We start from the raw sequence: 13,636 nt of genomic DNA, 5'->3' as shown, positions 1-13,636 counted from the left end.
CACCCTTTATGCAAGCTGCAACTCTTGTTTCTAGCCTTCACTCAAGTCTTCTGTCTGATGAGCATCTCATCATTTTCAGAATTGGTTCGGCAACTCGCTCGTTGGCTATTCCTTCGCCCGACGTAACGTTTAACGCGGTCTCTCTCAGGCCACTCAGCCGCACGCACCCATGGAGGTGTTGGTGCAGTGAGGTCACCGCCCGTGCATTCCTTCCGCTGCCAATTTGGCAAAAACAAACAATAGTTAAACAGTGGGGACAGATCCTTAGCGAGGTACGGTGGCGTGTTAACTCAATTGCTTGCAGCCTTTCACAGTGGCACGAACACTGCAATTTTTTTTAGTTTATTCTTAAATTGTAACGATTGTTAAAGGGTGGCTATGCTGATGATTTTTTTTTTTCTTTGCGTATTCGTTTCGGTGGTTCCATTCCCACTGCGCTTTCTACATGAGTGTTGTTGCTGCTGCTGCTGCTGTCGCCCTGGTACTTGGTTGAGTGCGTGAGCGACGGTGACAGTGGCTGCTGGTGCTGCGTGTTGCCGGACCGTGTGCCTAGCGGCAACCAGTGCGTTGCCTACTGTGCTCCGTGCAATCAGTGTTTTTTGTGCCGTGTTCAGTGCAATCAGTGTATTGACAATACAGTGCACGGCACTGCCTGTGTTGTTGTAGAGTGTTATTATTATGCGCGTGGGGGCCTTTTGTGGAGGCTCGTTGCCGTTGCGAAGCTTTGTTTCACTATCTGTAGCATTGCTGAATTTTTATTGTCATTATTACTGTCACCGTCCTTTTTGCAAATCAACGACCCCTTGCTTTTAACAATGCAGTATCAGCGATCCGGCCTCAAAAAGAGGCACATTAACGGTTTATCCTGAAGTGTCTCTGCCTTGGTCTGTGCAGTGTTTACACTGATGTCTCAATTTACAAGGATCTTGTCTCTATAGATGCTTCGTAGCAAGGAGTTGCGCTGTCTTTTGTTCTTGCACTACGCCTGATTTTTAGAACCAAATACTGTTTCGCACATGCAGTCACTCTCTACTAGCAGTGGGGAGTTGAGTGCTACACTAACAATTGTTTCAGGGAGAGCATTTTTTTTATCTGAAATAAAAATGGGATCCCCGAAAAAAAAACAGTTTGTCTTTAAGATTTTTTATGGTTTTGTTTCTCAATGATAGACGGTAAAACGCAACAACTGAATGGAATTACGTCTTTGGTGTGGTGATTTGGAGGCAAGCGTTGGTGGATCACACGGATGTGTGAATTTCCCATACCTGCTGCTCTGCAACATTGCCCATAGATGAGATGGCAGTCCAGCACATTGGTTCCTGACCGATTGTTAAGAAACTTTGTGCATTTTACCCTCATGCGTGTGTTTTCCATGGACACTCGGTGTTGGACACTCCTTAAAAGGGGTCTGGTGACTCGGTGAAAGTTTTCTGGATGAATTTATTATTTCATCGTCAATACTGGATTGTATATTTAAAGATTCTCTGTCAATACAGTTCTGGATGAAGGCCTCACCAAGTCGTGACATTAGTGGGGATCATTTGACCATATTTTATGCTGGTCAATGTGGATTTGTGGCATTAACGATTTGACCCACGTTGTTGCATTGATCTTGAATGCCAGTTTGCAAAGGGGAATGGACGTAGAAATGTGGAACCCATTCAGGAATCACTTGATGATACTGCCTTGGATGGGAATAAAACTTGGCTCAATGTAGTCGCAGGACAGTGCTGCACCACCTGATTGTATGTGTGTCTTAGTATCAGAATATATTTATTTTTCAGATGTCACTACTGGATATTGAGTTGACATCTGAGTGCATGCACCTCCACTCGTGACTTGCACTGGTGGCTCTTACACTCGTTCATGGCTACAGGGTTGTTGTGAATGTGCACAGATTGAGCTTGCTGTGGAGAATGCGTTTGATGAGTCATCGGCCGCAACCAAATGATGTTTGCAAATACGTTCTACCTCTCGGCATAGGCAGCATAAACTTTGCCTGCTTGGGATATTTTCTCCCAGCATGCCGCTGCTTACCTGCCATGGCAAACGTACTGGCTGTTGGCGAGGCTCTTGATGGATCGTGGTGAATGTTTATGCCGTCCTTGTGCCACGGTAACACCACCAAACCAGCCTGTTCCCCAAACCTTCAAGCTTCCAAGCTTTGAAAGTAAAAAAAGTTTAATATGAAAAAAAACCTGTGAACGATTTTAGTACCAAATTATTGCAGTATGTCGCACTCTGGGATCATAATAATAATAACAAATGAACCTTATGGCGGGACCCCGGGGTCCCGAATAAATGGAAGTCAAAATCGTAATTAATTAGTTTATTTTTGACGACTCTGTCCCACCGCGCACACAAACGCCGCGACCCACCAGAAATCAATCCTCGTTCTTCACCAAGCACCCGTTGTTGCCAAAATTACTGTAGTCATAAACAAAACTTTGATTAGCGCATCGTGTAGAGCTCGTCGAGAGGAATAGATTGCCGTTTCGTTCACCTTCAACAGCCATAAAATGACGTCGCAACGCAGTTTATGCGAGAGCCGGGGGCTTATGGGACCCCGGGGCCCCGCCATTAGGTTCAAATCAGAAACCACAGCTTGGGTGACAGTGCATTTCCGAGAAGGGCTTTGTTACCTCCAGCACTTGAGACCGCGTCCTGTGGAATTCGAGTGAAGGTGTCCATGGTGAAGTGATGTTCGCATCGCTTGACCGGCTCAGGATCGGTGCACTTGCTCTACGGCATGTGGCCAATCCGGCTGTAAGATCTCTGAGCGAACAGGTTTAACCTCATTGTTTCCACTAACCTCTTCCAGTCCTCTGTCTTGATAATTGCCCTGGCAGGTGTGGAGAGGACTTCCCGCGGTAAGGCCTCACTCTGTGCCCCTTTTGTCGTGGCATCATCTCTTTGCGCTGCCACGTTCACCGCTTCTGCAGCGTCGCTACGGATCACGCATTTTTCTCTTTTTTTTCACTGGCTGAGTAGCGGTATGATTCCTCCGATCATTAATTTAGTCCTCTGCTTCTAATACATCAGCAGCAGTGGTTGCTGACTTCGTTCTGAAGGACCCCTCCACGGCCTTCTGTTGTTCATATATACTCTTATTGAATATTTGGGGGTAATTCGCGGCACGAGAACAGCCGCATCCATTGAGAGAGGTATCATGGATGTAATGTGCCGGATGCGGAAACATTCCGAATCGCCGACTCGGACATACACGGCTGAAACCGGGTGTATACCATATCAACGAGCAGACGAGCAGTGTTTGCATCAGGTGCTTAATTGTCACATCAACCAATTTTTACTGTAAATGGCGGAGGCCGGCCAACAATGAGGAAATCTGGGCGATGGAGGGTCCCAAGGACTGGAGATCACCACCAGAGAGCACGGTCACGTGTCTACGTGCATGCGAGAGAGATCGTTTGATCACCAGCACTTGCTTTGTCACCCCAGCAATCCGCTAGTACACCTGAATTTTTGCAAATTGATGCACCTGAAATCGAAACGTGCGGCCACGTCGTGCTTTTGTGTTTTCTGTGAGTAGGCTGTCGAAGCGAGATTATTATCGCTCAGCATCTTGGCCCTTTCTTTGCCTTGTTGATGTAAACATTTGTGAGGTTTGACAGGTCAGAGGTTCAGTGATCTCACCACTGAGCCAGATCACGTGGGTCCACGCTCAAAATCTAAATCCCCCCCCCCCTGCAGTGCCATACATGATAGCGTGCCGCCTGCTATTATCGACAAAATTAAAGGATTGCATTGGCAGTCCCGTGCAATCATGAATTTAAAAAACGCCACGACATTTATCATTGATCCTTGCTTATGAGTTGAATTCCCATCCATGGCTAACATAAGTCGCGAGTGATGCCCGAATTCTTCCTTGCCCACCCCACCCCCGTCAACCCCACCGCCCCGTTATAAGGCACTTACATTGTTTAACGAGGAATGCAACGAGTTCTTTGGACCGTTTCAAGTGAACCCTTGAGATGGCTGCTTGAGACGCTCTAGTCGTTGATGGGTCATTATTTATCCAATTTGTGCCCCGTGGAGGCCACTTAAGACGGTTTCAAAAATCCAGATCATTGTGTGGCTTTGGTCATGGTACATATCTAAAGTACTCTTAGGTTTTTTCGGTAAAGTCACGTAGGTAAAAAATAAAATTAAAATTAATAAAAGTTAAATAAAAAATCACGACGTTTCGGAGGCAACACAAGCTTCCGTCTTCAGGTGTAACCGTCACAGCACGCTTGCTGTATCAAGTAAAGAGAAATTCCAAGAGACCCGACCTTGTATATATATACTGGTTGAGGGGGGAGGAGCCAAGGTATTTTATTTTACTTTTATTAATTTAAATTTTCTTTTTTACCTACGTGACTTTACCGAAAAAACCTAAGAGCATGAATCCTTGCAGTCACGAAAGCTTCAAATCTAGAATACATATCTCAAGTGTCACTCTTACCGTCAAGCATGCATTACGAACATTTAAACCGTCGCTTCTGATAAGCAAACACAATGATTGGTCGACACTTGATAAATAGTGAGCGACTTGATACATTTCATGAATCTCACCATTGGCACATTGAGCTCGAGTCACATCTTGAACTAATGGCCAAGGTGGATCGACATTTCCTTGGCAATTCTCCCTACTGTTCGTGATTATGGAGACATTGTTTGCAGTTCTGCAATGAATTGGATGAATTTGAACGTTCACCAACAACGCATGAATCTAATCCTTAGATCACTTAATGCTATGCCAGGGGACGTCCAAATGTTTTGAGAAAATGTTGATTTAACCTTAGCAGAGATACATGGCTTGTATATTCATTTTTCAATGCAATCTCAATGAATGTTTCGATTCAGAGTCACGATTTTGAATCGACGATCTTAAAAAAAAATATTTTATGGTGTGTTGATTGTGGCCGAATGTCGTGACTGGAGGGTCAGGTGAACCCATTGCTTGCAACGTGGACCGGTCCGAAAACATCGATTTGCACGTGTCGCAAATTTAGGAATCGGTATTGATCGCCGGATCGTTGCACCCCAAAATATATTCAAAAAGGCTGTTGGAATCGCATTATCAAAACATTTATTGGACCTTTGCAGCATGATTCGCCACTACGTTTTACTTGAGCAAGTTATGTACTTAATGTTTTGTGTGTGCTACTGTGTGTATGTTTTCGTAAATATAGTAAGATATTTACAAAGATTAATGATATAGGAATGTGGAATTTCCTCCACTGGCTCAGGGCAATCCATTGGAGATAATCATCTCCCAACATTTTTTTCAGTGTCAGAGGCCCCTGGCCCTCAACAGGCCAAATAAAATACAATTTTACGCATATATATATACACTTCTACCCATGCAAAACAAACACCATAATGCGGGGCGGGTAGTCGCTCACTAAGACTAATTACCCATGCGCTTGAGAATCTGTGCTGACGATCTCCATGTGCGTTGTCCACAGCTGCGGCGCCACAGCACTATGGAGGCTCTGCTGATGGACGATCGCAGCGCGGACGAGTGGCCTACCCAGGACGAGCGGCGACCGGACGACAGCCGGCTCCTACGGGATGATAGCCTGGAGGAGGACCGGCGCTCTCTTGTTGACCACCCGGAGCATTAGTCGGAACGCCAACACCTCGGGAGGGCGATTCCAACGGCGCTGCAGGACGGCGACCTAGAAGAAAGCCGTTGGGACTGGCACCGCCACCGCTGCCACCACCGCCGCTCTCATCCTCCTGCTGCTTTGCCGGCCGTGGCGGCGACGGCTCGTGCACATGTCACCGCCATGGCCGTGGCGTGGTCCGAGTGCTCGCTTGTTGCTGGTGGAGGCCGTTATTACCTGGTGCTAAGCAAAGGGGTGGGGAACCTTTTCCTTCCTGAGAGCCGAAGAGTACATTGAAATACCTTTTGGAGGGCCACGCAATTAGTTATGGGACTATTGCATTGACTGTGTGACTTGCACTACTTGAAAGACAGCAGGTGACTCGATCGCGCAAAAATGAGTGACGCGCTGTTTGGCAGGTTGAAAATGTAACCCTCGATCGAGTGCTCAACTAGTGTGGCCAAGAATGATCGCAGTGATGGATATTAATATCGTTTTCGGGCCGTTTTTAAGCGGCAGGTTTCATGTGGCCGCAAGCCGTATGCATTGAAGTCGCGGGCTGGTTTTAGCCAATGGGGCCGTGTGTGCTCCACCCCAGCCCTAATCGACGACCGGGATTGGTGCGGGAAACGCAGCGCCGTCGTGGGACGCATCGAGGTGGCCGAGCTGTCGACCGTCTAGAACTGTCGAGCGCCCACCTCGCTTCACGTGGCACGCGCTCGCGTGTGGGCGCGTGTTTTTAAAATCGTTACTAAAACTTTTTTAAGGTTCTTGAACCACAATCGAGGGTGTTTGCTGGTGTGCGCACTCGACCTGGAGGGTGAGCTGCAGTCCCGGCTCCATGATGCTTTGCAGCCAGGAACGGTAATCGGGGCTCAATTTCGACCGAGTCTTACCAGGTCAGCGACCCAGAAAATATTCCGTGAGAAGTTAAGCCCCGAGCGTGAGCATTCCACATGTGCTTCTCCGTCTGTGTTATGTGGCCCAGGGTTGACCGCCGCTTCCTTTTTTCCCCAATGTCCATTAGTTGCTATTTGTCTTTGCCTGTCCGTTGGGGTCCCTCTGTCAAGGGTGTTCTCAGTGAGTTCCTCCTTTAAGAAGGACTCATTTTTATCAACGCCGGGAAGGATGATGAGCCCAGTTGACTCCTGACCCAGCTTTTACCTTGCGACTTTTCTGTTCGTGAGTCGAACGCTCTGATCACTGTGCTGCCCAGACTGAGCGTACCGACGTCAACAATGCATATCGCCATAATCTTCTTTGGAAATCATCTATCCACTGCTGGGTGATGTCTTCCACAAACCGTCGCTGTCCCGCATGGTCACGCTATCCATCGATCCATCGAGCTCCTTCGCACAAGCCTCCGATGCGGACGTCCTGTGAGGCGTGTCCCCCTCCTTTGCTCCCACGCATTTATCGTATACGAAAAACATTAAGTAATAGCTACGTAAACTTCGGAGGGTTAATAAGGTTGGTGGGTTGTGCGCCGTGCCCTCTTTCACAGGTGCTCGCTATCAGCACTTGCCCCAACAGTCTGCTAAGGCTGTACCGGGGATCTTTGTCTTTTCGAGGAGGGGGGGGGTCAGTACCATTGTTGTTTGGGTGCGAGTGCGGCAGTGCCGCTTGTGCTATGTGGCTGCACCGAGACGCGAAGTGCCGTGATCCGCGGATCGGAGAGCGTGTTTTGGTCGCACCTGAAACCGTGGGCAGGACCTGGTGGGCAACATGGGTGTGTGTGTGTATGTATGCGCACGTGATAGGAAGATGTAGAGGGGAGCGGTAGTGTAGAGGTTATCGTGCTGCGCTCCGAACCCAGCGACCCGAGTTTGATTCCCGCTCATGGCCACCACGAGTGACGATTATCTGAACTGGTCCTGGGACTCCCCTAGGTTGAGTCATCAACAAATGAGTACCTGGTGCAGTGTGTAAATATCGCCACTAGGGAGACAAAGGCGGCCGGGCGTGGTGCTGGCCACCCACCCCCTCGTGTGGCGTGCCGGCCTTCATAGGTGCTTGATAACAAGCACTTATGAAGTCTGTTAAGGCTATACGGGGATCTTTGTCTTTGATAGGCAGATTATTATTATGATCAACACGAGTGCCAGCACTAATTGATAAGAGTTCTCCTACATAAGTAAACATCCTTTCGTGTGAGTATTGGACATGTGTACGTGCTGCTTGGTGTGTGTTACCAGTTTACCAGCGTCGCTGTGTTTGGAAGCTGTGCATTGTCCATGAGGTTTTGGAAGTTTAGGCAGAGATGTGCATTGATCCAGAGATGTGTTTTAGCAGGCGTCTCTTTGAGCCAGCTGTGCATTGTCTGCAGGAAGAGAGCATCATTTTACTTTATTTTCATTTTAATGTGATGTGAGTTTTGTGCCAAGTGGTTTCCAGCAAGATCCTCCTTTGGCAAAGGGGGGTGTGATTTTCATCAAACTTTGCACCAAGATGACCACATCTGGGCGAAAATTTCCGGGCCCAGTTGCTGTCGGCTTCCTTCAGAACGGACGTTCAGACTTGCGTTGTCGTGGGGCGTCGTGGTTGGGTTACGTGGAATCTCTTTTTATAACGCGGTTCCACGACACGTAACATCGGTGACGGCAGAAACAGTTTGGGCGCATTGATTCCTTGCCAAATTGTCAATGGGATACATTTTCGGACCTGGAATTCGGTGGCGTGTGAACATCATTGTAAGTGCGACGGGAGGGGGGGGGGGGTCTAAAATATGTATATAACTATTTAATGAAATACATTTTTAAAATGCTATGAATATAAAAAAATGAATATCCAAAAATATGAGGGTGCAAGGTTCCCACTGGCAGAGCACGTGGTAGACCAGCAATCCCAAGGGTCTGGGGTTCACCAATTGTGTCGGCGGACTGCGTGCTCGGCTCGTGGTTGTGGACCTTGTGCTCTTTCGCCTTGTCCGGCTTCCAGATGTTTTACTGTGTGGGCTGTGTTTGCAAGCTGGGAAATAAGTATGGTTTAAGGGGGGGCTGACTAAGCCCTGTTGGCCCTCGCTACCCACCGTTGGTGGTGTTCACCAGATTTTATGGCAGAAAGATTGACTTACAGTATGAGATCGCACTTTACACTTTGGTAGCTGAGCATCTCTGAAGTTTGTCGAGTTAACGGTTTTTAATTGATATACGAACATGTTTCCCCCCCCGTTAATATATTGAGTAACAAATAAACATCAAGTATTACTGTTTTTTATGTTCACGGATACAATATCTACACAATTACTCTTTGGTTCTTTCGGTAAAGACGTCGAAATAAAATAAATCGTAGAATACGACGTTTCGATTGCAACACAAGCAGCCGTCATCAGGTGTGAATTCAAGCTCGGAGAGAGACAAACACAGACACGGAGAGAGACACAGAGAGAGACACTCTGTGTTTGTCTCTCTGTGTGTTTGTGTGTCTGTCTCCGTGTCTGTGCTTGTCTCTCTGTATATGTCTCTCTCTCCGAGACAGAGGAGAGACACAGAGAGACACTCTCTGTTTGTCTCTCTGTGTGTTTGTGTGTCTGTCTCCGTATCTGTGCTTGTCTCTCTGTATATGTGTCTCTCTCCGAGACAGAGGAGAGACACAGAGAGACACTCTCTGTTTGTCTCTCTGTGTGTCTCTGTGTGTCTGTCTCCGTGTCTGTGCTTGTCTCTCTGTATATGTGTCTCTCTCCGAGCCAGAGACAGAGGAGAGACAGACAGAGAGACACTCTCTGTGTTTGTCTCTCTGTGTGTCTCTGTGTGTCTGTCTCCGTGTCTGTGCTTGTCTCTCTGTATATGTGTCTCTCTCCGAGCCAGAGACAGAGGAGAGACACAGAGAGACACTCTCTGTTTGTCTCTCTGTGTGTTTGTGTGTCTGTCTCCGTATCTGTGCTTGTCTCTCTGTACATGTGTCTCTCTCCGAGCTTGCATTCATACCTGATGTCGGTTGCTTGTGTTGCAATTGAAACATCGTATTCTATTATTTATTTTATTTCTACGTAACTTTACCGAAAGAACCAAAGAGTAATTCCTGCAGTCACGAAAGCTTCGAATCAAGTGTCTACACAATGTTACATTTGATTACTTTTGCAGCATGATGATGTCTCTCCAGGTTTCTGACGTCACACTGGTGTAACGTGCTCAGAATCGCCTTAAAAGGGGACCGCGTGCCGCATGCACCTTGTAGCTGCGACTGCTGCCCTGTCGGCGTTTGCTTTGAGACGGGGTCAGGGGGTCAAAATTGAGAAGCTTCCGCCTGTCCCTCGGGAGGGTGCCCTGTCTTGCACAGCGACGATGAGATGTATGCTCGTTTAGCCAGGAAAGCCTCACTGAGTCAGTCTCAAGACACTTTTTCAGGAGGGTCGTACTAAAGTTTATCACAGTAGGGGGCGATGATGCTACGTATATATGTTGAACTTTTTTCGCACCGTACCTAACTGGGAGGTGTACTCCCGGTATGAATTTGCGTAATTTTTCGGCAGAGGGATGTTTGGCCAATGCCAGTTACAACGCATGTTTTTTTAAGTCTTAGGTTTATAATATATGGAGGCCCAAAAAACAACACAACCTATATTTTCTCTACACTTTGGTTCTTTCGGTAAAGTCACGTAGGTAGAAAAATAATAGATCACGACGTTTCGATCGCAACACAAGCAATCGTCATCAGGTGGGACAACCACAGCAAGAAACAAACTGCTGAAGTAGCCGTCGTGATCTATTATTTTTCTACCTACGTGACTTTACCGAAAGAACCCAATAGTATGGATTCCTGCCGTCACGAAAGCTTCAAATCTATATTTTCTCAGTTACATTAAACTGATACAAAATGTTCCATAATCATGGGAACGTCATGAAACACTTGGCTGTTTTCATCATGGTCACCAACCTCTGTGCACTTTGGCGAACTTGGAACCAGAACCAGAATCGACGGCATTCAAATGAGTATTCGGTTATATGTAATCAACAGCAAACAGCATCCAGTATAGCAGTGCCATTTTTCGAAATGTCGACCTATGTAGGCCATCCTTCAAAGAGCTGGACAGATGAGAATGTGGTGCCAAATCTGGGCTATCTGGTGGATGGAGCAGTGCACCGGACACCGGACTCTCGAATGGCCTCGGAAGTTCTCGGGATCGTCTGTGGTCTGCTGTTGTGCTGGAGGAGGATCTGACAATTCGTCGTGACATTCATGATTGTCAGTGGTGAATCGTTACAATTTTATATCGATTTAATTACAAGTTCTGAGAAAGCAACAGGGAGGCCTGACCTGCGGTGGTGTCCTTAATAGGGGCGCCGCGGTGGCGAGATATTATCTGCCTCGCCTGCTTTTACAGGAGGTTAATGGGGTCCATCCCGACCCTGACACTTGCATATTTGGAGTTTGCATGTCTCTCCCCATGGTCACGTGGATTTGTCTCCGGGTCCTCCGGTTTTTCCCTCCACGTTTAGAAACATGCGTTTAGAGTATATGGCTGCTGTATATTTCCACAAGTCACTGTCTTGACCTATCATATGTGGCCAGGTCGCTTCCAAAAAAAGCTAGATAGCTCAGTGGGCCTTTCCTGGTGAAATAAAAATGTTTTTACCCGCACCCCTCGTCCGGATAAGGCTTGTACAACAAATGTCCCTTGCCGAACATCCGATTGGTATCCTGTTAATGTATTAATTTATAATTCTATTTATACCAGTAGAAATCAAAATGTATTTAATAATGAAATAATAAATGCGTGCTCTATGCGCATTATTTGACGCTTAGTGGAGAAATGATCTGCATAAAATCACTTTCAACACAAGGTCGGTGGTTTTGACTTTGCGTATATGTCACATACGTCACGGTTTTGTGATATACACGCACAAGTGCCTGTAAACGTGGGTACGTGTAGTCGAATGATCGCCTGTTTTTTCATAAACTGCCAAACTGGTGGTGCGTGAAGCCACCGGGTCAGGTGTTCAAATGGATGCCAAAGACATCTCGATCGACGACTTGACGTTTCTTTTAGTTTGGCCGGCAGTGGCAATTCTATGATGCGTTTACGTGGGGTGCTCATTCTCCCATAATTAAGAGAAATGCCCCCTGTACTTTTCTGCCCCCCCCCCCAAATGAGGCAGCTCCTTGGGGTCGTTAGAGGTCATCGTGGATGTCATTCATGCTACAAGACCTCGCCATCTATTTCCTTTTGAAGATCCCACAGCAGTTTTAGTCGAGACGTGACTTACAACGGCTGCTCACACTCATCCCACTGGTGGCGTTTTACACTGAGTGTGGATTTGGGTGCCCCCCTCAACCCCCACTTATTATTCAATCCTGGAATCGCCACTGTTTGCTGGTGCACGGTGCTGATGACAATTGAGATGCGTGCGTCTTTCTCGGTCAGAGTTGAACGCGTTTAACGTCGCTGCGTGCACACAAATAAGAGGGTGGCCTTCATGCTGAAAGTCCTGTCCGAAGAAAAATGTTACGTTTAAATGTGTGGTGGTCAGCACATACCACAGCCTGGCAGTGAAGGTCCCGTTCCACCTACACGTGCATTATGGCCAAAGTGTTGTCTCCTTTAATAAATGGATGTTCCAAGACTGTTGGGAGTAAGCCTGTTATTTTAAAATGTATACTCTTAACTTCGTGAAGAAGAGGTTGACCTTTCAGACCCGCTAAGAGCCCAGGGGGGAGTGGTGGTGAAGCGGTTTGGACAGCACAAACCCAGCAACTTCAGTTCGGCTCCCAGTCACAGCTAATATCCGTGGGAAGTGATCTGTACCGGCCCAGGCTTCCCCGTCTTCGCAAATCTGCACTCAAGTATGGTTCAAAACAGCCCCCATGACTGCCCCGGCATGGAGATGACTTCAGCCAACAGTGGATTGACATCGGGCCAGAAATTAAATTAAGAACCCCCAGACACCCGAATTAAATGTCGAGGGAGACGAGCTCATTGTGCCACTGTGGGACCCGACTTCTCGGGGCACAAGGCAGAGAGACTGCGTGTGGATTGTATAGTGGAGGTTTTATTTGCTGCAGCAATGTCCAACATTCAATACAGGACAAACAAAGTGTAAAGTGATTTTTCATGTGTATATTATTAAGATAAACACCTTTAATTTTTCCGAATAAATACCGTTTGGTAACCAGATTGTGCAGTGTAATAGATAGGTTTGTATTTGAAGGTAAATGTTACAATACCATTTCTATTTAATAACGCTGCCTTGTGTCTATACAAACATACCCTATGTACATAACAAAACTCGATTTCACCAGTGACGTATGGCCACAGAACCCTTTGACACGGCTTAACAGTAGATTGATAGGGGGGTGCAATTGGTTACACAACTTTATATGCACCAACAGAATCGAATTCTGCATTTCTCCAATGTCTGAATGATGCTCCAGGCTCTTATAAATTGGCACCAAGCTTTCAACAAAAAACATAATTTTAAAACTATGTACAGCCCTTTATCAATCCACTGCAGGATGAAGGCCTCACCTACTGTTGGTTATATGGATTGTTTCACGCTTCACCATGCTGATCAGGACAGGTTGGTGAAGGGAAGGGCCCAGGACCAGCTTAGGCATCTCACAAATAAACGCAAGCTGTGGCTGGGAATCGAACTTTGTTCGCCAGGTACACAGCCCAGTGCACGTGCTACTGCACCATCCCCTCCCTCCCGTTCATCGCTTTTGTAAATAAAACGTGCACAAACAACTTTTACCACTACAGGATGCAAGGTCGATACATCCATCCACAAACCACTGCCCCCACCTCCCCCACAAAGCCTCGCCACCGCCGGCTAGAGGCTTGGGTGCAACTAAGCAGTCACGGTTAAAACCACAATCATTTCCTCAAGCCAACACCCCCAACGCTGGGAAAATGCAAATCATGGCTGCTTGCACCACATCTGCCCACCCTTCATAAAAATATAATGGCCAGACGGTTTAGAGGTTGGCTGGCACTGCCAAGACTCTGGGTTCTAATCCAGTCAGCCACCTGTGATTATCCTGGGATCTCAAGTGCAGTGAATTTCTCGTTTCAGCCTGGTCACCAA

The 13,636-nt window shown here is 47.1% G+C and overlaps 1 protein-coding gene across 5 annotated transcripts in view; it reads left to right on the top strand.

Annotated features, from left to right (window-relative positions):
• Nucleotides 1-12,175, top strand: part of LOC144726730 (natural resistance-associated macrophage protein 2-like) — a 41,419-nt gene extending 29,244 nt beyond the window's left edge. For all 5 annotated transcript variants that reach the window (XM_078605588.1, XM_078605594.1, XM_078605612.1 and 2 more), the window contains one exon: nucleotides 5,472-12,175. In XM_078605588.1, the coding sequence (XP_078461714.1) occupies nucleotides 5,472-5,630 (159 nt within the window). In that variant the 3' untranslated portion in view covers nucleotides 5,631-12,175. The remainder of the gene's footprint in view (nucleotides 1-5,471) is intronic.
• The last annotated feature ends 1,461 nt before the right edge of the window (nucleotides 12,176-13,636 follow it).

The sequence above is a fragment of the Lampetra planeri genome, chromosome 2 (genome assembly GCF_965212315.1).
Source record: "Lampetra planeri chromosome 2, kcLamPlan1.2.h2, whole genome shotgun sequence".
NCBI classification, from domain to species: domain Eukaryota; kingdom Metazoa; phylum Chordata; class Hyperoartia; order Petromyzontiformes; family Petromyzontidae; genus Lampetra; species Lampetra planeri.
The sequence above is the reverse complement of the archived record's forward strand: the minus strand, read 5'-3'. Positions and strand labels throughout refer to the sequence as shown.